General features: G+C 35.6%; 1 protein-coding gene across 1 annotated transcript in view; it reads left to right on the top strand.

Moving 5' to 3' along the window:
* The window catches only part of LOC119781127, a 49,834-nt gene extending 26,811 nt beyond the window's left edge, over positions 1 to 23,023 (top strand). The window contains exons 4-8 of the mRNA XM_038281511.1: positions 1,138 to 1,266; positions 11,181 to 11,330; positions 16,374 to 16,474; positions 20,838 to 20,910; positions 22,786 to 23,023. Of these exons, the coding sequence (XP_038137439.1) occupies positions 1,138 to 1,266; positions 11,181 to 11,330; positions 16,374 to 16,474; positions 20,838 to 20,910; positions 22,786 to 23,004 (672 nt within the window). The 3' untranslated portion in view covers positions 23,005 to 23,023. The remainder of the gene's footprint in view (positions 1 to 1,137; positions 1,267 to 11,180; positions 11,331 to 16,373; positions 16,475 to 20,837; positions 20,911 to 22,785) is intronic.
* The last annotated feature ends 1,706 nt before the right edge of the window (positions 23,024 to 24,729 follow it).

The raw sequence follows: 24,729 nt of genomic DNA on the forward strand, positions 1-24,729 counted from the left end.
AAAAATACATAAAGGACGAATAAAACAGACAAAAAGTATTATCACATTTACATAAATAAATACTTAAAAAAATAAGTAATAAATAAATTAAGTGTAAGATTATAAGGTACAATAATAAATAAGGTAATTATTACAAAGGTGAATAAATAAACAAGCTAATTAAAAGAGATTCATGCATTTATGTCTCACTGTATAATTTAATTCCTTCCTACATTATTTTGTTTATTGTATTTTTTGGAGCAATTGATTGAATGCTTATTTATTAATTTATTTATTGGGCATTTATTTATTTATGCATTTATTTTTTAATATGGAAGAGTTGGTCCTCCATGTCCCATTAATAGTTAAAATGACCGAGTATTTTTTTTCTTTTCTTTTCTTTTTTTGCAAAAAAGGAACATACATGAACAATATAGAACATTAATAATTACAAACATATACAACAACAAAGGGCTTTACAGAACAGAATTATAATTTTAAAATATCAAAATCAAATCTAATCTATGCTCAAGGGTTATAATAATTCTTTAAGGGCAGTTAGAATTTGCATGGCTTTAGCATTTGAACTAAATTCTAAGGATTCCATATCGATATTAATAGAAGATAATAAAATCTGTAAATTAAGTTTTTGTTGTAAATATTTGGATGTGTGAATATGATATTTACCATAAATAAAAAAAATAAATGTATAACAAATAAAAGTTCTGTTTTGACGAGTTCCCATTTCTCTATCCCAAACAAAATATCCTTAGCTGTTAAAATAATGTTAAGATTTTTTTGATGAAAAAAAAAAATCGACATATCTCTCCAGAATATTTTGGTATAATTGCAATCCCAAAAAAAAAGATGAATAAGCTTTTCTTCATAATTTTTTACAAACAGTACACATTGGGTCCAAATTCCATTTATACCTTTTTTAATGCTTTAAAAGGATAAACATTATGAATAATTTTATAAGAAATTTCTCTTACTTTATTGTATTATTATTATTATTATTATTATTATTATTATTATTATTATTATTATTATTATTATTATTATTATTATTATTATTATTATTATTATTATTATTATTATTATTATTTACCGAGTATCCCTTGAATCCGTGCATGCTTTTACGTCATCAGCATGCGCCAGCTGCACAAGCCGCGCCACTCTAACCAGCGTGTTTTTTCATCGCTTATTACATTGAAACCTCTGCCAGAGCTCCTACAGCGACGCAGTCGTTACAACCTCACTTTCACTTTTCTGTGGGCAGTTTTTGAGGTGAGCTAATGTTACCCATTTCTAGCCTCACACCTTTGATTACATGACGTATAATAAGTGGACAGCTCCAACGTTCACACTCGTATGTAGAAGTTTAGCTTGCTGTTAGCTGAAAGTTAGCTGTGACGTTTGGTAGTATAAGCGATGTGAAATTCATCCACAACTAAACATTTTTTGTATCGTAGCAATTGGTAACACGTGAAGCGAGCTGTAATAATATCGCTAATGGCAGTCTTTTCTATATTTTGATAACTCACGTCTCAGAATGGGTAATGTTTTCAAGCTAGAAACTGTCTCAGCTTTGCTCTAACATAAATGACACTGTTACATAAACACGTTAAATAATAAAAGCTTTAATATGGGCCTGGTCAAATACACTCGGAGTATAATGTAACAGCGAATCGGCTAGGATCCTGCTGTCTGCAGAAAGCTTTAAATATCTAACTGCTTTGCATTGGATTAAAACATCTGAGTTGTAATCAAAATCAAAAACAAAACTCATTTTTTTATTGAAACACATATTAATCAGATACTTTGAAAATTTGTTTTTGTACATTTCCAAGCATATGTCAGTAGTTCAATTCAATTTCAATTCAGTTTATTTATATAGCGCCAATTCACAACACTTCTTATGGCACTTTACAGTTCACCAGATCATACAGTCAAATTTATTCAAAAATTTCTATCAAAGGTAAACCAGTTGATTACATCGACTCATTGACTCAAATGCAGTCTCTCACACTAAGCATGCTTGTAGCGACAGTGGAGAGGAAAAACTCCCTTTTTAAACCTCCAGCAGAACCAGGCTCAGTTTGAGCAGCCATCTGCCGAGGCTGGCTGGGGTTCAAGGAGACAGAAGCAGAGTATAAAAAGCAACTGTAAAAGGCGGCGCCGTCCAGGAAACACACAGCCAGGCAGACGAGCTCAGAGCCGATTCCCATGTCAGAGGATGACATGGGAGAGGATGTTTGCATTGGTTCTATGAGCAGGTTTTTTTCTGCTTTGCAACTATTGAAAATGAGTAAATGACAACTCACTCTGTTGACAGACTGTTTACCTTTTGATAACTTCAGGCTTTCTAGTTTTTGAACCTCATGAAACACTTGTATAAATATCTGTGAATCATGATTTATAGTTCTCGTGGTTTGCAGCTTTCTGTGTCATTTACTTTAATCTCAGAATATTTCTGATTTTTTTTTAGAAAAATGCAATGCTATTGTTGAATGTAGCATAATCTGGATACTGATGCCAACCAATCCACCTTTACTTTCTTCATTCTTTTTCCATCGTCATCATATCCTCAGTGCTTTCTGTGGGTTTCTCAGTCTTTGTCACTAAGCTCTATATCAGGTGAAGCCAAGGGGATACTAAGACTCTTAGTGGCATTTGAAATATGCTTTCAAATAATGCATCTATGTAACCCTTTGCAGTGTTGCTCATGGTTATGTTGCAATGATAGCTGCAATTTGATCAAATGACACCTTGTCTGTGCAATTTAACCAGCAAATTATGAATATGATATTAACTAGAACTGGAAGTTATAGTTATTTAACATGTCATTCAAATCAAGGGTAAAACCAAGTAATAATCATTAATTAAATAACTATAACTTATAAATTGCTCAATTACCAGGTGTTATTAATGGTTAACCTTTGTGGCTGGATGTTTTGGACCGGTTGTTTAAAATCAAAGATGTATTCATCTTCACTAAATATCAATAACTTGATTTATAATTCAAGCTGAGTTATTAATCATTAACCACAAGGAAAATATTTGTCTCTGTCTATTCAAGTTGTTAGCTCAAAAAAAGTTGATTCAGCTCTCATACACAAGCTGCTACCACATTTAAGATAAAAATGGTTGCTGTATTAAACCTAATAATCCCCATCACAGTAATATTATGTTTAATAAACTACAAGCTACTGGAATAAACAGAATACATGAAATAATCAGTAAACATAAGAGTTTTAAATGAGTTCTTGAGGTAGAGTCTTTGATATTTTAGTCCATTAACTCTGCTATTGTGATCCACTGAGGGGATGTCCAGAAGCATGACTGATATAAAAATCAGATGTGTGACAGTGGTTCCATAGTAGCATAGGGTAACATTTAAATCAATCAACTTTAACTTAAACTAATAAACCATTGCCAATATATGCAATGCATTAGATGTGAAATCACTCAAATGTGTATGAGAACAAGTAGTGATGTGGGGAACGCACCACCTCCGTTGCCACGGCAACCGATAGCACGCTACTATGTCATATTAATTCTGGTATGTTAGCAGCTAGACTAGGATGGTAATCACAAGATGTGCTACCACGCTAAAACATGGAAATACCTGTGGGCCATAAACCCAGCTGCCTTCCATAAGATGACAGACGATGACAGCTTGTCGAGCGGCAGCATGTATAACAGAGTAAGCTTGGACTGTAGAAATGCACACCGGGACAAATGAGGAAAAACACAAAAAAAGATGATAAAACAAAAATCAGAGTCAAGTTTATTGCCAAGTAGGTTTGGACTTTAAAGGAATTTGACTTGGGGTTGATGGTGCAGACAAATTAGACATATATACAGAATATCTATAGCTATATACAATATACATTTACGAGGATGGGAATGGCGACCAATATATAAAATATATTGATATAAAAATATCAGTTGGTATCTTAACTTGTGGTTGTCCCATGGGAGGGGAGAGGATGGATTTGAGTCTGTCTCCATTGTGAGCGGTTGTAATGGTGGGGGGGCTTCTCCCCAGCGGGTCTGGAACTTATGTCCGCCCTTTTGGGGCACTAACGCAGCTTTTACAGGGCGTCTGGCCAGGATGGAACTGGGTGCTGTTTTGGTCGATCGGCAGGCAGAGATAAAAAAAAAAAAAGTAAAACAAAAAACAAAAAAAACTCCTCATCCGTTGTAAAAGAACGGGCAGTACTGGCAAGGTTATGCTGGGTTTTCAGCTCAGAGCTTATTAAAAGACGGATATAGTCTTTTTTGTCATCAAAAATGGACCACTGTTCCGGAAATCGCAACGGCGGTACGGTCTCTGTTAGAAATACAAACCATTACTACCAATGTTCCCTCTAATTTTTCAACTCTGGACATGCACACAATCCCCCTGAATAAAACTCAGTACCATCATGAGCAACATCACATGTGCAACCTGAGGCCTCACACTGATATTAGACTTGTTACACAGCCAGGATTGTAGCTAGTTACAGTGATTATTAAAATAATAAGAGATTAAAGCAGCAATTTTCATTGGTTTACTTTTTAATTTACAAGATTTGGCCCACATAACAAGCAAAGTAACAAAATTATTTTACTATATGTAACAGTGAGGGCGAGGGTCCTGCTCTGGAAGAAATGAGACGTTAAGCCTTTCGGACATAACTATTCGCTTACATTAAAACATTCACATTTTGCACAATGAAATGCAAGCAGAAGCTTGTGATACAGTATAAATTCCTATAACTCTGTATAATATTTAGTTACACAGTTTTTTTTTTAGCATTTCTACTAACATAAATTGTATAATAGTCAAGGCATTTCATAATTAATATCCTTGAATAAGAAATATCTTAATAAATATCACAAAGAGATGAACAAAGCTGACTTAGAATTAGATTCTCTAGATTACTTCTCCAGTTTTTGTCCAAATATGCCGCTTCAGGATCTAAGTGCTGCAACCATTGTATCTGAAAATGGGCAGATTGACCTCTGTTTATGTTTTTGCTTTATCATATACGTAAATATATCCCCTCCAAAAAAGCATCCTGCTGTGCAGCGAAGAGGTGTGTCTTAAAATGTGTGCATGTTGGATAGCAGGGCTGCTACAAACCACTGAATTTTATTGCTCTTAAAGCTTAGACTGATAAATGTTAAGGACCGCCATGTATCCTTATTGTTTTATCATTTATTTATGCATCTGTAGTGATCTTTGATGCGCGGAATGCCACCTGCTGAACCTTTATTTTTAAAGCACACTCACATTTTATTAAGCAAATTCATCCAAATACAACTCTTAAATCTAATATTTTTATTATGAAAAAATAGGGATTAAAGAGTTTTCCACAACAGCTAATTTCTAGTAGAGCAGACTGACACATCCAGCTTCCAGCAGGCTTTGTGATAGCGGTCTCAAAGATGATATAAAAACCAAAACTGTGATGAACGTATTCCCTAAATATTTGGTTTCTTTTTTCTTTCTTTTTTTTGGTTTTAAGTTAAAAAAAGAAATGTAACATGGATTCAAAATGATACAGAGAAAATGTTATTGCTTTAATACAGTTTGTTTTATCTTACGCACTGCATATATTTTCAAGCACTGAGAATGCACGAGTAATGTTCAAGTGCACAAGCGTGCAGCTTATAGGAAACATTGATTAACATTGAATGTTATTCTTTTACATCTGAGGTGGCTCCCCTCCTCATATCTTTGGATTGTTTTAACACTGAGAGCTCCAAGTTGTGATATTCAGGTGATTAAAAAAATGTGTTTAAATTAGGGATGCACCAATCCACTTTTTTCACCTCCGACACGATACCGATAAAACAGCACTGAATTATTACCTAAAAAATGCTTTTATTGTTTAAAAAAAAAAAAATGGGATCATTCTGTGCATATGATTTGATTTCCTTTTTCTTAAAAAATAAAAAATAGGAAACAACCCAAATATAAATGTTATGACTCATTTATTTAACAACTGTGCATAAAATCTTAAACAAAAAGTTCTCTGACCTGGTCAACATGTAAAGAAAAGTGTCATTATCATTATCAAGTATCATCTGTTATTTTTGTTGGCCTGTATACTTTTACATGGTAAAAGTTTCACTTCTTTACTTTCCATCAAAGTTAGCTGCTTCCCGCTACTTCCTTTTTGTTTGCCGAGTCCGCTAATCTCGGCATGTTCCTTGTTATAAAACTTTTGGAGGTGTTTCATTAAGTTGGTGGTGTTGTAGTTTGAAGATTTAACACCGCCCCTTGGAACATTTCTCCAACAAATATTGCATGTAGCCATTGGGCTAGTAGGCTGAGAGAGCATGAAAAACCACACCACAGATCCTTTCGCTCGATCCATTGTGTTATCTTGTTGCATTAGTTAGCATTAGGGCTGGGCGATAATTCAATAACGATATATATCGATCAATAGACGTGTGGCGCAATAGAAAAAAAGAGGGTCGATAAAAGTTCGATAAAAAAGAAACGCAGTTTTCCTTCCTTCTCATTGTAGCCTAGCATGTAAGTTTATGCTGGTCACTACTTCCTCCCAGCCAATCACAATCGCGGACCCAGGCACGCCGTCACAAAGCACCGCCCTCTCACACCACAACACAGAGCACATGAAGATGTCGCAGCAAGGAGAGGCGGAGGAAATTGTTCCAAAGAAGTTTTTGTAGTTCGCCAGTCTGGCAGTTTTTCGGTCATGGCAAGTTGGACAAAAAACAAACCACAGTCATCTGTAAAATGTGTCGGGAACCAATGAAAACCAAGTCTGATAACACAACCACCAACTTTTTTTTTATCATCTCAGCCGCTCACACCCGCAGGAGTACGAGCTGTGTAGTCCCCGACGCGGCTCCCCTCCGAGGAATCTTTGGGAATTTCGGGAAAATAAAGCAGGAAACGGGGGGGGGGGGGGCTTTGGCGGCGGCGGTGGGGGGGCATTTATTTATTTGTTATATTTATTTTGGTCACTTTTCTGGTCACTTTAGTGTATTCTTTGTCAGTATTTAATAACATAACCCAGGTCTCTTAATTATTTTCCTTTAAAACAATTCTGTTATGGTTAAAAAAGTTGGTTAAATAAAGATTTAATTCGAAGTCTGTGTTTGTGTTTTTTATTAAAATTAAATCATTTAGCAATATTATAAAAAGTCCAGGCAGAGCTGCACATAAAATATGGTTTCAAATCTTTTCAATAATTATCGATATCGATCAATATGCATTTTTTTTTATCGATAAGCTTTTTTTCTATATCGCCCAGCCCTAGTTAGCATAAAGTTAGAATGAATAGATCGGCCCCTATATCAAGTCAATTGTCAACGATACCGATCTAGTTTTTTTTCTTTATATCTGGACCAATGCCAATAAAAATATCGGATCGGTGCATCCCTAGTTCAAATACTGTGATGGGAAATAGTTTTTATAGTAGAATAGAACAGAAAATCCCCTTATTGTCCCACAATGGGGAAATTGTGGCATTACAGCAGCAAAAGGTCATAGTAGGAGTCGTTGTAGAAGTAGCAGAATTTGGTTATACTAATAGATATTGATTTATACTGGGTGGTTATCTTGTTAAAAGTCACTCACTTAATAAAAGTGTGGTGAAATAAACTAAAAAACTGCACATTGATGACACTGTGGCAAACATAAATAAAAACATTGTGATATTCATAGTTCTCTTGAGCCGTTATGAAATAGTCTGCAAAAAATACGAGCCAATTTCAACTAAATTATACTATTGTACATAGACTGTATGGTGCAGTTGCTGATCTGAGTGTTTGCTTGTTGAGCAACATCCTTTGAGAAACGATCAACTTCAAATCTTAGAATTAGTCTTCAGCTGAAACTGCAGATACATCTCAATAAATTACAGATATGACATTTTTATGTTTTTATAACAAATTTTTATATTTTTATATGAAATTATAGAGTAAACTTTTATTTGATTGAACTACTCAAAAATACTTAATCCATCCTAGAGGGGAAATTCAATGTTTTAACTCATAATATAGGGGTTTCTTCAATGATTTGTTGTAGATGCTGATGACTTAATGCATCTCCTGTAGCAGCGGATCTCAGAACACTGTTGTCCTTTGACAGATAAAGAGAATAATCAGGGTTGTGCATATTGTTCATTTTACGTATGTTTCTCAGTAGGGCTGCAACTAACAATTATTTAGCAAATCGATTAATCGGGTGGTTATTTTTTTAATGAATTGATTAATAATCGGATAGCAAAAAGGTTCCTTAAAGAAGACTTTTTATGTAGTTAAACTAAGTCAAACAAAAAATTTTCCACTTAAGTTCTGGATAGAGCATATAATAAAATATGCTAAAAGTTTTTTATCTTTTTTTTTCTTAAATGCAAAAATTCTAAAACAAATTTTTATATATATGTTTTTTTTTAACAATTTGGTATAATTACTGCTCTAAGCGGGTTGCTCTGTAGCTAAAGGCCTGTTTTACAGTCTCTATACTCAAGTTAACAATTAATTGATTACTAAATTAGCTGATGATTATTTCAATAATTGATTCATCTGAATAATTGTTTCAGCTCTGGTCCTCAGTATACTACTTCTTGTCTCACAGTCAGGGAAATTGAAATATAACAGCGGGCAAGTGGGAAAGCCTTAACAACAGAGGGAAAAAAAACAAAATCTCACTTTCTGTTGAGTGGATGGCCCCTGGTGTCAGTGTGATAGATCTGTGCCAACCACTCTGAAATCTATGACCAGCTCCTAAGGTTTTTCTTTTAATCTAGAGATGTTCTGCTGGCAGCACTCCACAAAGTACTGTATCCACCATCTGTACTCGGTTTTCCTGTCATGTGAGGAGGCCGATTGTGCCCAATTGGAATGAGGACTTTGGAAGTTAGAAGCCAGGGGAGTTAATGGAAAAGTCTGCAGTTTAGAAGGTAAACTGGAAAGGTGCCAACAAAGTTCCTTGTGGGAAAAACCTTCAGAAAATGTAATTTGTATAGGTTTATTACACCTCAACTGAATTATGTCAAGTGTGGAATTCAGTTGAAATTGATTCTTATGGCTTAGAGTTAATTAAAACCCTAAGTTTAGTGTTACTGATGTGCTGGGCCCCAAAGGACTGGTTTTTGGTGCCTCTCCATTTCATAACTAGATTTTAAAGTTTAGATCTTTATATCTACAGTTTAATTTTATCTGAAAAAAGGACTTCAGTGAATGTAGCAGTCCGGTTTTGGTGACTAAACCTTTAACAACAGTAGCCCAAATGTTTCAGTGAGTTTGCTAGACAATTGTATCAAGGCCATCTTTGTTTTTTTGTATTTTTTGTATTTTTTTAAATACAATTCTACTCAAACATACTATTTTATCATTGAGGGCAGTTTTGTTTTTTGACAGCGCTTTTAGATTTAGTCTTAGTCTATAGGACAAAAATCATTAATAGTCTTAGTCGCATTTTAGTCATTACGATATGTGATAGTTTAGTCTGTTTTATTCGACTAAAACTTAAAAAGGTTTTAGTTTTAGTCAGTTTTATGTTGCAAAAAAAATAAAAATTAACCTTTACAATTTCAAATAAGAACCAGATTTCTTCCAGACTGACAGCATTTATGAGAGCAGATTAAATTTATCAAGCGGGTCAACAAAGGTATACTGAAAGATGCTCTTGTAGAATGTGAATAACTGGTAATTAGCCTAGTTTAAATTACATTTCGAAATTTCTGTAACCACAGAGTTGTAACTACAGTCTGAAAAGAAATTTATAAATTTAAAATCAAGTAATATCATCATGTTTAAGGTTATTTTGTCAATGAATCAAAATCTATCTGTTGTCCCTTTGCTGTTTCCTTTCTCTCTTCTCTTACACTGTGCTGCTGTCAGCTTTTCTAACAGAAACTGTCACTAAATTTCCCCATAAAAAGCATAAATACACACAGTTAGAAGTTAGCTTTTTTAACATGACTTTTACTGGGTTAATGACAATCTGCTTGAATTTTTTTTTCTTCTGCGGCTTGATTTAAAAAAATAAAATAAATAATGTTTTTTTTTGTAACACCATAATTCCATATCCGTGTTAGATGAGGATGTCCTGATTCAATATAGATATCAGAAATTACCTTTTAAATGGAAGTGCACCTGTATGATTTAAAATAATTAAGTTCTGTTTTATTCTCTTGTATTGGACCTAAGTTCTAAATTGTATTCCTGTTTTAAAATGCGGTTGTTTTCTGCACACAATAAGCCATTCTAATTCATTAATATCTAATGCTGTAAATTGGTAGAATCCTGTTGACATATTTAAAACAAAAAATCCTTTAGGATTTATTACGTTTTCTTTTTTAAACTCTTCACTTACTTTTTAGGGGTCCAAATCAGTTGCCATATATTTATTGTAATGTTGTCCCCAGAAAATGTCTTATCCTTATGTCTTTGCAATTTCTAAAGACCTTTTTTACATGGGACTAAATAACAGTTTCTGGTCTGTAGATGGCAGCCTTGTTCAATTTTTTGATCCTACTCTCTTCCAATCAAACAATACAACCAACATTAAAAAAAGCAATGATTATCCATCATGTTTTTAACATTTTCAGATCTAATAGAAGTATACTAACATGTGCTTCTATTAGGTGTGGTGAAGTTATAGTTGCAGTGTGTTTACAGGGGAGTTTTTTTTCCTCTCTAAAAAGATAAAAGCAGGATCTGAGTGCAGCTCTGGTTATGCAGCAGTTTATCTTTGTATCTGACAATTCCTTTTATCTGTGGCACAGAGGCAAATTAGTCAGGCTTGTTCTTTGAGACGGGGAAAAAAAAAACTCCTTTGGACTTGTGAATCTGGGGTGCTTGAATAATATCTGGGACATACAGCAAGCGTTTGCACGGCAAAGACGACTCCAACTGTTTCTGCTAGGTATGCTTTTCTTTATTCGAGATCTGTGGCTTTTTCACCGAGTACGGGACAGGTTTCCGTGCTGCTTGATCTGTGATGAAAAGGGGGTGAAGTAATCCAGTCACATAAGCTACAAGCAAGTGTTTCATTCTTTCACGTCCTTTGTAGATGCATATCGACTCCTCCAGTTTCCTCTTGATGTTGGGTTACTTTCCCCACATAAAATAATAAAAGTTTTCTTTCAAGCAAACCAAAAGTTTCCCCCTTCTCCTGTTTCCTGTGTTTAACTGTCTTGCTTCCCTGTCTTGATAACACCCTGCAGGCATATCAAGATATGGATATGGACAGTGCCAGTTCAGTGGTGCTGCAGGCCTTGACTCAAGCGACCAGTCAGGACACAGCTGTGCTGAAGCCTGCAGAGGAGCAGCTCCGACAGTGGGAGACACAGCCAGGCTTCTATTCAGTCCTTCTGGTGAGTTACAGGACATCACCTCAGTAACATTTCTAAGAAAGTTGAACACATTGACACTTTGATGAATGTGTCATATGAAGCGGAAAACTAGAATTTACGGATCAATGTTTGAATTAAAATTGAATATTATCATCATCTTTATCTTTAATAATACAAATGAAGGGTTTTACATTCTGTTTTTTATTAATAACTCATACTGAAGTAGGGCTGGGCGATATGAAGGAAATGTAATATCACAATATATTTGGGCTATATTGCCATACATGTTATATATATCGATATATTTAAATTGCCTTCAAAAACAAGAGTGCATAAAATTGCACTGATATACTCACTCAAACTTGTGGTTTCCAATTTAGTTTTAGTTTAATCAGCTCAAAGCTTTTCATTAATAATTCCACCACATTATGTCTTTGGGTGTCAGTATTAGACCTTTAAGAAGATCCCAGCAACCAAACAGGAAACAAAGCAAAAAATACGCAATACTAAATAAAAATCAAAATAAAAAAGGCTCTTCTGTGCATACAAAAAAAAAAGCGGAATGAAAAACGAAAATTGACCTAAAATTAGAAAAACAAAAGTGGAAATGTCGTCCAAAAATTAGAGCATTATAAGAGCATCTTCAAACTATTTGCACTGATTTTTATGTGCTGGGAATTGAAGCACAAAAAGTTATAAATTTGAGAACATTGCCAAGTTTAGAGAACATCTGCAAAACCTGAATAAGACCACATCACATCACAGGTATTAGAGCTTCTTAGAAACATTTAAATAATGTAATATATAGCGTCTATGATTTCCCTCCATCTCCTCCTTTTCCTCTTATATAGGGTCGCTTTGTTTTTTTTTTCACGTGGCCAAAGTCATCGGCTTCACAGCTGATGTCTTTAACATTTTATCTGGTGTGCAGCGGGACGCTGACATGCAGTGTTTACAACATTCTTAATTTTGCAGCGGATTACTTTTAAGGTGATGGAATAAATTTGTACTCCTACTTTTTGCAGAAATGTTTTTTGCAGCACATCTTACAAATTAGCGCCTTTTGTTCGACATCCCCGGCGGCAAATCCAAACCACTGCCTTATATTGTAGCCATATTTTGTTTGCCGATTGCTGTGGTGTGCATGCGTGCCGGTCAGAAAATAATCACGTTTGGAGGAGGGCTTTATGATGAATTCAAAGTGTGTGGGAAAACTAAAACTCTGTGAAATGGATGCAGACGGCTTAATGTCGTCTTGTGAATTTGTACTCGTCATTTTCACTATCGTGTGTGGGAAAACTCAACATACATCGAGTATATTCGATATATCGCCACCCCTATACTGACGGCTGTACACAGTAACTGTCATCACAGGCAGGAGTAAGCAATGCATTGCAGACCGCTGGGGATGAATTTAGGTGAAAGGATTACTTGGATATCTTGTATAGTTTCATTCAGATTTATTTGATGATCCACGGATTGTATTTGTAGTGATACAGAGGTGTTTTTAAAAAGTCTGTCCAGAGTATTATTATGAAAAAACAAACAAACAAAAAAACTGAAATGTTAGAACTGTAAATATACAGTCATATGTTTCTATTACTGTTTTTATGTATTCTTTTTAACTGTTTTCAAGGCTGCACTTTAAAAAAAATGCAATTGTCTAGAGAGCTGTTCACAAATATTATTTTTGTTTACATTTGTGTATAAAAAATATGACAAAATAAATCTAAGTCAGTGCACTCCACCAGAGGGATTACTACTTTATTTTAAAACTATTAGTTTACTCTTCTCAACAGGCTCCGACAATAAAATGTGTTTCACTTTCATCTCTGCAATTTGTAATGAAATTGGCCAAGTATGTGCTCTGCTTAGCTAAACGCATAAAACCGAGGACCAGTCATGGGGAAAATATTTTCTCTTTTGTTTTGTCAGTAGGAGTGCGTTGCATGTAATGGAGCTCGTGTAAACAAACATCTCACAGTCAAAGCATATATAAAATGACATTTTGTGGGGGGAGTTGTCAGCCCAGGTTTAATGAAACAAACAGCCCTTTGTGTGGCATTTAATTCTCCCTGTGTCTAATTATGGGGAGTAATTATTAGGAGTTGTTTGCTGGGACAGATATTTGACGCTAACCTTTTAAAAATGCTCATGCAGCCTGGAAAAGTGTGGAATTTGATAACATTTTTACCTTGGTCTGCAGGTATGGAAAGATTGGATTATGAAGGGAAGGATAATGATGAATATTTTTTTTTTTTGTAAATCGGTATAAAAATAGAAAAGTGTGTCTATATTTAGCTGATTTTAGCTCCTCATCCTCCTCCTCCTACAGCATGATGCTGAAACCTTTGCATTTCACTCTGGGCATGCTGTGTTGAGGGTGAGGTGCGCTTTTAGTTTTTTTGCATATAGCCTTTGGCATTTAAACAAAAACATCTAGGTTTGATCTTGTCTGAATAGGGCACCATCGTAAAACAGGAATTTTAATTACTCCTTTTTTTTTTACTTACCGTTGGATGCTCCTCTTCAAAGGCCAGATTTGTGGAGCACACAATAAATGGCTTCCTGTCAGGAGATTGACTCACATGAACTTTACCTCTGCAGCTTCTCTGGAATCATTGCTTGTAGCTGAACTATTTTAATATCTCAAAAAATATCTTTTTGTCTTAATAGTGAAATTAAACCATTTGCAATTAGTCAACTAACTCCCCATTTACAGTGCCCTCTGAAAACTGATCTGTGCCGAGTTCAGACTGGGCTTGAATCAGTTAACCGTGCCGAGCTCGGTTCCTTACGACTATTTACACATCACGCCAGCACGGTTCTTCGCCTCCTATTGACGATATACGGCACTACTGCTCCCTAGAGGGAAACTGACAAATCAAAATGGTGGCGCCCGTAGCGTTCAGGAAGTTTGGTTATAATTGTTATATTTCGTTTTTATGTAGAATCAGTCAGAGAAGGCAGCTTTTGGTGAATTTACTTGACAGAGTCAGCTTTTTGGAAGTGGACACGACAAACGATAGTCTAATCTAGACTTACAGGCACAGGAAACAACGACAGATGTCGAGTTTCATCACACTGCTAAGCAGAATCATCACTGGAAATCATGTGGCACGGTAGGGAAGCTAGTATTTTTATGAACGTCGGAAATTTCATGATTAAGGAGGCTGACTGTAAAGAGATGAAGCGGTCTGCTCATGCACTCTTTGTTCAGAGAACAAAAAGAACCGAGCCAGAACTGAACCGTGCCGAGCCCTACTAATGAACTAGTACTGGTTTAGCGTGGTTCAGTCATGTCTGGCACGGTCCGTTTCAGTTGTGTGTGCCATTTACTCTCAAAAGACATCTCGGTTACCGTGCTTGGACCGATCTCGGCACGGTTTCAAAAATGGTAGAATAAATGGGGTTTAAGTCTTATTTATGCCAAACTGAGCGATAAAGCAGGTTATGATTCACTTTCTTAGTGACAGGATTATTGCTGGAATTTAAGGTGTGGATTATATCCTCATATTCTCCTATTTCTTGCTTTCCTTGAAAAGCTAAAAAAGGCACCATTCTTTAATTCTTTCAGGCTGATGTAATTGTAGTTATTTTTACCTGCAGTTTATGGATGCTTTCACGCATTGCACACCTAAGATAGTGAGGTGTGCATTTTGCACAGCTACTTTGGCCTGAAATATCTCAACATTGCTAGAGTACAGTTTTCACTAATGCAACCATTAAAGTAATTGTGAATCAGTGAAAATGTCTAGTTTTGAAATTTCTTTCCTGTTACCTGCATATTAAGATTTTTAAAATTGGTTCCCCTGTTTACTGTTTTTATGTGTATCTAAACACTTTCAATATTTTCTCTCCATCACAATATGACCAGCAGTTCTATCCGTTTTGCCTTTTTAATGGCTATTTTGTCTGTCATATGAGCTATTATAGGCGTTAAACAGTGACAGATTGGAAATTCTCATTTTTCCTTCACCCCTTGCTTTATCTTTATCCCCCAGTGTTGCACATACATTTATGTAGAATAGATATAGAGACAATAACAATTGTTTCTATAGAATGGGTCCCCCTTTCCCCGATAGACCCAGGCATCTTTTGTTGTACATGATTTGTATAATTATCTGCCTCCTGTTCCCTCCACCTTGCTGCCACAATGGAATATGTCTAGTTTCAGGAATATTGCATAAACAGTCTTCTGCTGGCATGTGCATATAATGACATGCAACTTGAGTCAGTCCAAAGCTCATGTTTGGGCCTAATCCTCCAGGGATTCTTCTGGTGTTTTTTTTTCTTTCTTGGCTTGAAAACATCTTTGACTTCTGATGCAGTGCTGCGTTGAAGCCACAGATGATTCAACTCTTACAAAGGATGTTTACAGCAAAGTTATGTTTTGTGCACTTGCTTGTGATCCCAATTAAACCAGGGCGCACAATATGTCTCAATTATTTTTGCAGAGCAGTATCTGCATGGATTGATCAAAAGTGAGCCAAACTAGCTAGAATTGTGCTCCGTTGATTGGATCTGATAACAGCCAAATGGCAGCGGGCTGTGTTTCACTTGCATATTGAAAGTAAATAGTTACGCTGTGGCCTCTGCTAATGGTCTGTTCTGTTCCCTTGATGCGACAGATGGATGTTGTATATTTCTGTGTAGAAGCCCAAATGCTACTTAAACAGGACACTTTCCTTTCTGAAAATATGAGAGCCCAGATTCCAATCTTTGATATTACTGTGGCTGGTCGTGCCTCTGCAGTGCAAAAGCAAATAACTCTGAATATGCGGGGTACTCAGATACATCTTCAGGGTTTATTGCCACAATTTACAGCCCAGACATATCTGTAGTTACAGGGAGTAAAGCTAGACAAGTGGGTATCCCACATAAAGCCTTTTTTATGAAGTGCTGTTTATGTTGTGTAATTGTTTAACTCCTGTCAGATTTTGGTTTTGCTGTTGACCATGATGTTTTCCTGTAGCATAGCATGGCAAGAGGAATTGATTATATAAGCGATAATACTGTTACTGGTGGTGAATGTCCTTGTTCTTCCTTTTTTTCCCTCCCCAGAATATTTTCAATAATCACACGTTGGATGTGAACGTGAGATGGCTCGCTGTGCTGTACTTCAAAAATGGCATTGACAGATACTGGAGGAGGGTGGCCCCTCAGTAAGTACCTGCATCTCCTACGTCCACACTCACTGTTCCATCTAAAGCTTATTTGCCTCTGCAGTGCTCCTCATCTTTATGTTTATTTCTTAGACTTAGGCAACTTTTATTGTCATTTTGAGTGTGTACAAAATGAAATTTCATAATTAACATATAAGGAATATATTTATTACAAATTACGGAATATATTATATTATATATTTCATGATAAAATATATTCCCTATCTTATCCATTGACCTGCTAACTGTATTCATCAGTCTTAATCTTTCTTTTTTGACCTGTGAGGCTAAACTATTCTAATCTAAGTTTTTAGTGCCTTTGCTCACATTTCCCCCCTTATCTATGCTTTTACCTATTGTGGCTAACATCTGCATGACTTTTCCCACATGTCATCTTTTCTTGGTTTGTATTAGTGTAATTATGCATCCATTTGTGCTTTGATTTTATTCTGAGGCTATTTGTTTGTGCCTCCTCCGTCTTATGCAATTGGCTTTGGGATATTTTTGGGATAACTTTTTATCTTAAGTTACCTGATTAGCTTCCTTTGTTACATTAAAAGTTATCAATTGCTCCTTCTGTAAGTCCTCCTTGCTGTGTGTCGCTGTGGACAATCAGTGATGCTTTAGATATCTGTTTCCTTCTTTGAACAGTAAAAGTTGTCCCTCTTATCCAGTTTCCATCACCCATCTTATGTACCTCTGTAATAGTGGCAGACACTGATTCTCTCTTTGTACTGCAGAAATGTATATGTGTAAGGCTAGAACAGCAAGCATATTAAAACACAGGTCAATCTTGTTATTGTAGAATATCATAAATATATGTTGTGTGAAAATCTGCAATCATTTACACAAAGTTCTGCCTTGAAAATGTGCAGCAGCAATGCATGTTTACCGCCCGCAGACAAAAAAAAAAAAAAAGAGTTTTTGCAGTTGCATTAGATTCAGTGTCATGTCTGCTAGGTAGTTTGTTGGTCGTGGCCGTTGGCGTGAACGCAGGGAGGATCCGTCACACTCACCTCCTATGATTGGCATGCAGTCTGGAGGAGAACTGACAGTTTCCTCCTGTGAACCCCCTTTTATACCAAAACGCCGCCATTGAACAGTAGCTGGAAGATAAAAACCACGTTCAGCGGTCGCCTGGAACATGTCAAATATATTGATATGCATTGGAGATAAGTTCTTGATAAGTTACACATAATTTATGCATAATTTACTCCTAGGTTTTGGATAAGCTAGACACCACGATTTATGGGTAACTTATACTTATTGTACGTCAACAATCAAATAATTTACCTGTAACTTATAGCCCATATGTGAACATGCGCTGGCATCTGTCCACTACGTCTTAACGTACTTGCTGAGCGTGCTTCAGCATGCTCATAACTTATACAAAACTGACCCATGAATTATCCAACGTATGCCAGCGTTTTTGCAAGATTTTTCATAAGTCAGGCATACGCTGCCTAAATCGTCAAGGTGTGACAGGGGCTTAAAAGAGTGTGTTATTGTTGAATGATGGCAGCCTATCCTCTGCTGGAGGATTACGGGCAAAAGAAGAATGAGGGAGGAGTGTGTGTTCAGAGATCTTCCTCTCACTGCGCTTTCTGCAACTGGAGTGAATAGAGCTGATTGACAGGTCCGGTATTTAACAGCCATCCCTGAGTGGTCCTGTGCCAGTCAAAATAGGATGACCTCGCATTGTGGTATGAGTCTTTGAGGTATTTATACTGATTAGAATATGAATTTAGGGGCAGGTGAAGATCTCAACGATGTGCTGTGAGATGTGTTCACTGCTTCGTACATCAGAATTTTTATGTGCACCAAAAAATTCAGAATTTCTCCGTACCACAGAGAATTAGAACAAAGGCTGCACATTTTTGTTGAACTGTCCCCTGATATTGATACCCTTCTCCCTGGTGTGATTTGTTTTTAATTTGAGATTTGACAATTTAAAGAGTAATGTCAAAACACCTGATTTGCACTTAGTGGAATAATTTTGTTGTCTTTTGTTTCATCTAAGTTGTGCAAGAAAAGTTGCTTTTACAAGCAAAGCTAATAAGATGGTACTGTTTCAAGAAGTAAAGCAAATGCACAAGGGACATACACCATAAAGATAAAATGAACAGATTTCATAAAAGTTTAAAATATGAATATAAATCTATTTCTTTCAACTTTCCTGACAACCTCCAGCAAAGTGTCCCCAGAGCTCAGCACATAAAAACTTCAAGCGAAAACAGTGGAAAGTTATTTATTTATTTTTTTTTATTTGAAGTGTTGAAGAAGTGGAGTAAACCTACAATTACTCTTTTAATTTTTTATTTATTTATTATTTATTTTTCTGGACACACAGTACGACTAAAAACTGGTACCCACAAGCAACTATTTCAGTTTCAAAGGGCTCCTCGCCAAAGGCTTTTTTTATATTTATCATTATATGTGTTAAATTATTCATATATAGAGAAATATTTACTGTTTTTAAATGTCTGGGATAAATATATATGGCTTTTGGAAGACACAACGTATCCAAATAAAATAACTATAATTATTTTCATCTTAGAGAGGTGATTCACTTTTAATCCAACTTTATTTTTTTTTTTATATCTGATACACATATTGAGGTTAGGTGTTTGTTGTTTTTAGAGGGTATGTCCACCACTCCTCCAGGCTGATTTCTACTCAGCCTAGGAATATTTAAGCTTTTATCCTTTTTGCAGCTCTACCTTTTATCTATTTTTTAATACTTATTGGATGGCTGGATGCCCTCTGAACTCAGTGCAGGAGGTGGGAAAGAAAAGGACCCTAACTAAAATAACATCTCTGTTGGATAATATCTCCCACCCCATGCATGAAGCTGTTGCTGAACTCCAAAGCTCCTTTGGTGACAGACTGCTGCACCCTAAATACACCAGGGAGCGTTATCACAGGTCCTTCCTCACAGCAGCTGTAAGACTTTATTACCATCACTGTTCCCAACAGCATCAATAATTTACATTCAAGCGGATTTTTGCACAGTTTCTGTCTTAGTCGGTTAAATAACATGCTGCTGTCATTTTTGCACATCTCTGGTGTCGCTGCTATTTTTTTCACATATCCATCACTGTAAAAATGTCCACAGCTGTATATTGATGATTTATTCTTTCCAGATACTGCAGTATGTATATTGTAAAAACAATGTACAGTACAGTATTGTATTTATTTTCTTAACTCTGTAACTTATTCTGTTAGTTTTATACACTCTTTTTAAGGTCCACATTTGTGTGACCACTTTTGCTACAATCTTTTGCTGCTGCAACGCCACAATTTCCCCAGAGCGGTACAATAAAGGGATTTTTTTTATTCTAATACATGTTTTAATTCCAGTTGAAAGTAAAATCAAAACTAAACCACATCAATAAGGGATGGCTTTTTTTATTTTTTATTTTTTTTTATTTTTTTATTGTTCACACTTTTACACACACAATTACAAAATGTTCCTATTAGAATGATTGACATTTAGCAGGATAATGATACAATGTACAAAACTTGCAGTAATGTTGATCTTGTTCCCCCAACTAATGGTCCCTTAATAGCATGAATAATTATAATAAATATGTTTCAAATAAAAATTTAGGCTGTTCTTATTCTGTTGGACGTTGCACTTCCCGATGTTGAGTTGCAGATAATCTCTTAAGTTTTATATGTATGAGTTTATTTGAGTCTGTGGGGCTCGGACAGATCTATACAGCTTTTGAATTGTTTTCATCATCCAGTAGCTGGATGATAAAAACAAGTCTAGCCTAAGATCCCAAAACAACTAATCGACTAGTCGTGAATCATCACAAACCACATATATGCCTAGACATAATGTGATTGCAGTTTCAGTCTTGTGCAGCCCATTTTTCTCTTCATCATCTTCAGGCCAAAACAAAAACAAAAAGTCAGTATGATTTTTTTCCCAACAGTATATGCCATAATCACTTTAATAACAAAGACACTTGGGAAAGGCTGGAATTTTTCTATAATTCCATCAGTTGTTCATCATTAAATGATTTAATACATTCCATGAGGGTAGGTAAGTTGATATCAGTTTGTCACTGATTTACATGTGTAGGAATGGAAATGAAAAGACCAAGCATCTCCTGGGATGTATTGTAATCACCTGCACTGGGATGAGAACCCTTCATCAGTTACAGGTTTACTCTGGGCTGGTTTGTTTCTTCTTCCTCCAGGTTTATTACTGTTATGGCCAATGCCTTCATAAAATCTTAATTAATTAAATGTATTAATTATGAGAAGTCATGAAACTCTGAGCTTGTTCTGTGTTGTGTATACTTCTCTCCTTGGGTGCTTGCACACTGAATATCTTTGTTTGCTTTGTTCGCAGTGCATTATCAGAGGAGGAGAAGACATCACTGCGTGCTGGTCTTATCACAAACTTCAATGAGCCTGTCAATCAGGTTGGTGGGGTGAATGGAAAAATACTATAACAGAATGCGGAAAGGATTTTCACCAAGTTTTATTCTGCACAAAACTAGCTGTTAAAAAAAAAGAAACCTGACTGATGAATAGACTCATTTGTTCTTATTTCTTCAGGTTTTATTTCCCTGTGGGACATTTTATGTAATGTCAGGATGGAAGGGGTCCATATGGAAGGCGAAAAATGTGCTTTTAAGCTCCTTATGTCTCATCTGTCCCAGCCGTTGTCCTTTTAATCAAAGCTTTATGAGGGTTCATGCATTCGAGAAGTTCCATAATCAATAGGAAATTTATTACCATACCCCATTTTCTTAGAAAACACCACATCCTATCAATACTGAAAAATTAAACTTGCATTCTTACATATAAATCACCTGGTTAAAATAGCCTTGTATGCATTTAACATTAATGTGGCTATCATTAAGGGAATGTATTGATGGACAGGCTGTTTCTGTTCTGTTAAAGTGTGGAGAATATTTCTGAACACAGGATCCTCTGTTGTTGGAATTGGGGATTTTTATTTTTGTATGAAGGGCCAAAAATGCTACAACCCAAAAAGTCTATAACCTTGCAATGAAAATGTATCCAATAGTAATTTATATTGTACCTAGTATATATCTTAGGCAACAAATGTATTAGATTATTTGCATTTGCAATTAGATAATTGTAAAAAAACTTTGATCAAACATACATTTATTATCAAATCATTACTGATAAGGAATGGTCCCATTGTCACCATGATAAATGATTATTTTAAAGTTTATTTCAATTTCTCGTCCCTTTGATTTAAACTCTAAGCATCACTCATTAAATACAGTTTGCCCCTGGTTGCGACTTGAGCCCATTTAAGGAGTGTCGGCCATCCCATCAAATTTGATGGACAATAACTTAACCCCACCAAAATAAATGTTTGAAACCCTAGATATTTAAAGTTTAATGATTAATTGATGTATGGCTAGTTATGATATCTACTACAATTCAAAGTTTGAATAGCTAATTTGTGCACTTCCATTTTATAGTTCACTTATGACTTTATTTACCTGCTTGTTAAATATTAAAATGTATCTTTGGCTCTCTATATTGTTAATTTGTCAAGTTCTGAAAAGTGGCATTGATGAGAGCCTTTGTAATTTTTGGCACCTGACCTTTTCTAATGAGGACCCCAAACAAGCTGTAGCTCTACCAAGCTAATTAAAAGGTCAGACCTTTGCAAAACATATGCATGCTTGAACTTTTGCTTCAATGAAAGGCCCATAAAGAACATTTTTTTTTTATTAGTTTGTTTTATTATAGAAGATCGTTTTCCTGGTTTACTCATACCGTTGAGTGATTATATGTAATTTTAATATAATTTTCTAAAACATTTCATTTCAATTTACTTTCTAATCAACTAATCAAATGCAGGTTGATATATATTTTATTTTTATTTTTTTTAAATGGACCAAAAATTAGATGAAGATTAGAGACCTATGCTCACATGTCAAGGAGAATTACCTTGTAATCAAAGTACTGCCTCTTTCAAACACCCTGCAACCTGGTTCACAACTATTGGTTTGTTTTATATTTACCAGCAAAACAAATCATTGTCATAAAGGTTGGGATAAATAGGGATACCGATGCACTTCTTTTCTTCTTCTTTTTCCGCTTAAACCATCTTGTTTATGCCGTTTCTGTGTTGACATTACATTTTGAAGAGAAACAGTCAAGAAAAACCAAAACAACCCATTTTGTTCTTATTAGTTATATTGGTATGTTGGCTCAGTAGCAATGCCCTTATCATTCGCTTTGGCATAATCACCTGCTATGGTGTTGATGCTTTACCTCTGCTTATCTTTTTCTTTTCCTTCTCCTAACAGATAGCAACCCAGATCGCGGTACTGATAGCCAAGGTGGCCAGGCTTGATTGCCCCAGGCAATGGCCAGAGCTTATTCCAATTCTGCTCGAATCCGTGAAGGGACAAGATGGCCTGTTGCAGCACAGAGCGTTGCTAACCTTCTATCATGTCACCAAAACACTGGCTTCCAAACGGCTGGCCCAGGATAGACGTCTTTTTCAGGATGTGAGTGCATATTAGCAATACTACTTTTTGTTTTGATTTAATCAGCTGCTTTTAATGCTTATTCTCTAGACTCCTTTTTAGTTTTTGCTCTCCTTTATAAATAACTGTAATGTGACTTTAGGTGCACACATAAAGAAAAAGGAGAACTCTCCCCCCCCCCCTTAGTTTTATCTATTTATGTTGAATACAATGTGACAGTCTTCTTATAAGCCTATTTGTTTGCAAGCATGAATGATGTACTCTTTATGTTTGAGCTGAAATCATAACTACATATGCTTTTCATAAACCAATACTAGAGAATGTGATATGTGAATAACAAGAAATCTGTAAAGAGATGGGATTTAGGCACATACAATATTGGAATAGAGATTGGAACAACAGAAGAAAAAAGATGCAGATTATTGGACAGGAAAAGGAGTGACCAGGACAGAAAACACTTTAGATGTGAGGCTGAGACATGAAGCCAAAATCTATGCAAGTTGTTCCTTTTACAGTCAACCTGAACCAACTTGGGGCCTGTTAAGTTGTGCAGTTATATGCTGATTACCTTGACATTGAACAACCTACATAGTGTTCTGTCCTCTGTTAGTTGGATGCTCTGCCACAGATTTCTGTCCTGGCAGGATCTTCATATATGAAATCTACCAGTTAAGCCAAATTGTCAGTATCCTTTCAAAGGGTAAATACTTCACATGCATTAATTATCCACATGGTTTGAGTTGTGATGGACTTTGATCATGCATTTCATTTTTTCACAGGGTGTTTAATGATGCAACAGATAACTTGTCTGAATTATAAATTGGGTTATATTGGTATTTCCTCTAATCTACACTTTGTTAAAAATATAGACTTTGAAAACTACTCTAACAGTGATTAAACCTTCCTCAGCAAGCAGAAGGAAAAAATAAACCCCAACATTTCTGGCATAATCCTGGCTAGATATTTGCCCTCCTATCTAAATGTACCAAAATGCATAATACCACATCAAAGTGGTACTTTGCGGTTTCCTTATACATTGAAACTAATGAAGGATTTCAATTTGACATACTTTGCATCTCTAATGGCATTATAACAGCTTTCAGTTTAATAGACTCAGGCTAGTTCCATGGTTCCCCCTAAACATCCATGACAACTTCATTTTTGCAGAAAATCACTGCTTGAATCAGATGGTTGAAACCTAGATTTAAGTTTTGAGTTCGGAAGGAGATGATGAAATCCCAAACACATGAAAACTGAGCTTAAAATGCAGAAAAACTTAAGTGTTTAGAAAATCAAACACATTGAGGATTTATTGGCTATGGTTAAAAGTAAGGTCTAGCCAGTTTTGATTAGACTGATAAAATAGCCAGCCATAGGAAGGGTAGGCTTGTTGTTTCTGGATCGCTCTTCTTTTTTTTTTTTTTGTTGCAGTACTAATTAAAACCTTACTCTTGTTTTGAGCAGACACCTTTCTCTTGTCTCTTAATCTTGTCTCAATCTTCTAAGCTTTTTAGTACTCTTTTACGAATATTTGACCAGTTGTGTACCTAGAGAAACATTTCTGGGTTTAGCCTTTATTATAATTTTTTTGTGCTCTCTACTTTTTATTCTTAAGCCTAGGAAAAACGACTGGTAGTACGCAGGATGATGGATCGCTTGCTGATGCTTAGGATGCTAACTGTACTTCTTTGTCAGATGCAAAGATAATTAGATGGTGAAAGAAATCAGGGAGCAGAGGAGCGATGTTGAAGTGTGTAAAGC

The sequence above is a fragment of the Cyprinodon tularosa genome, unplaced genomic scaffold, assembly GCF_016077235.1.
Source record: "Cyprinodon tularosa strain WSP-4 unplaced genomic scaffold, ASM1607723v1 ctg171, whole genome shotgun sequence".
NCBI lineage: Eukaryota > Metazoa > Chordata > Actinopteri > Cyprinodontiformes > Cyprinodontidae > Cyprinodon > Cyprinodon tularosa.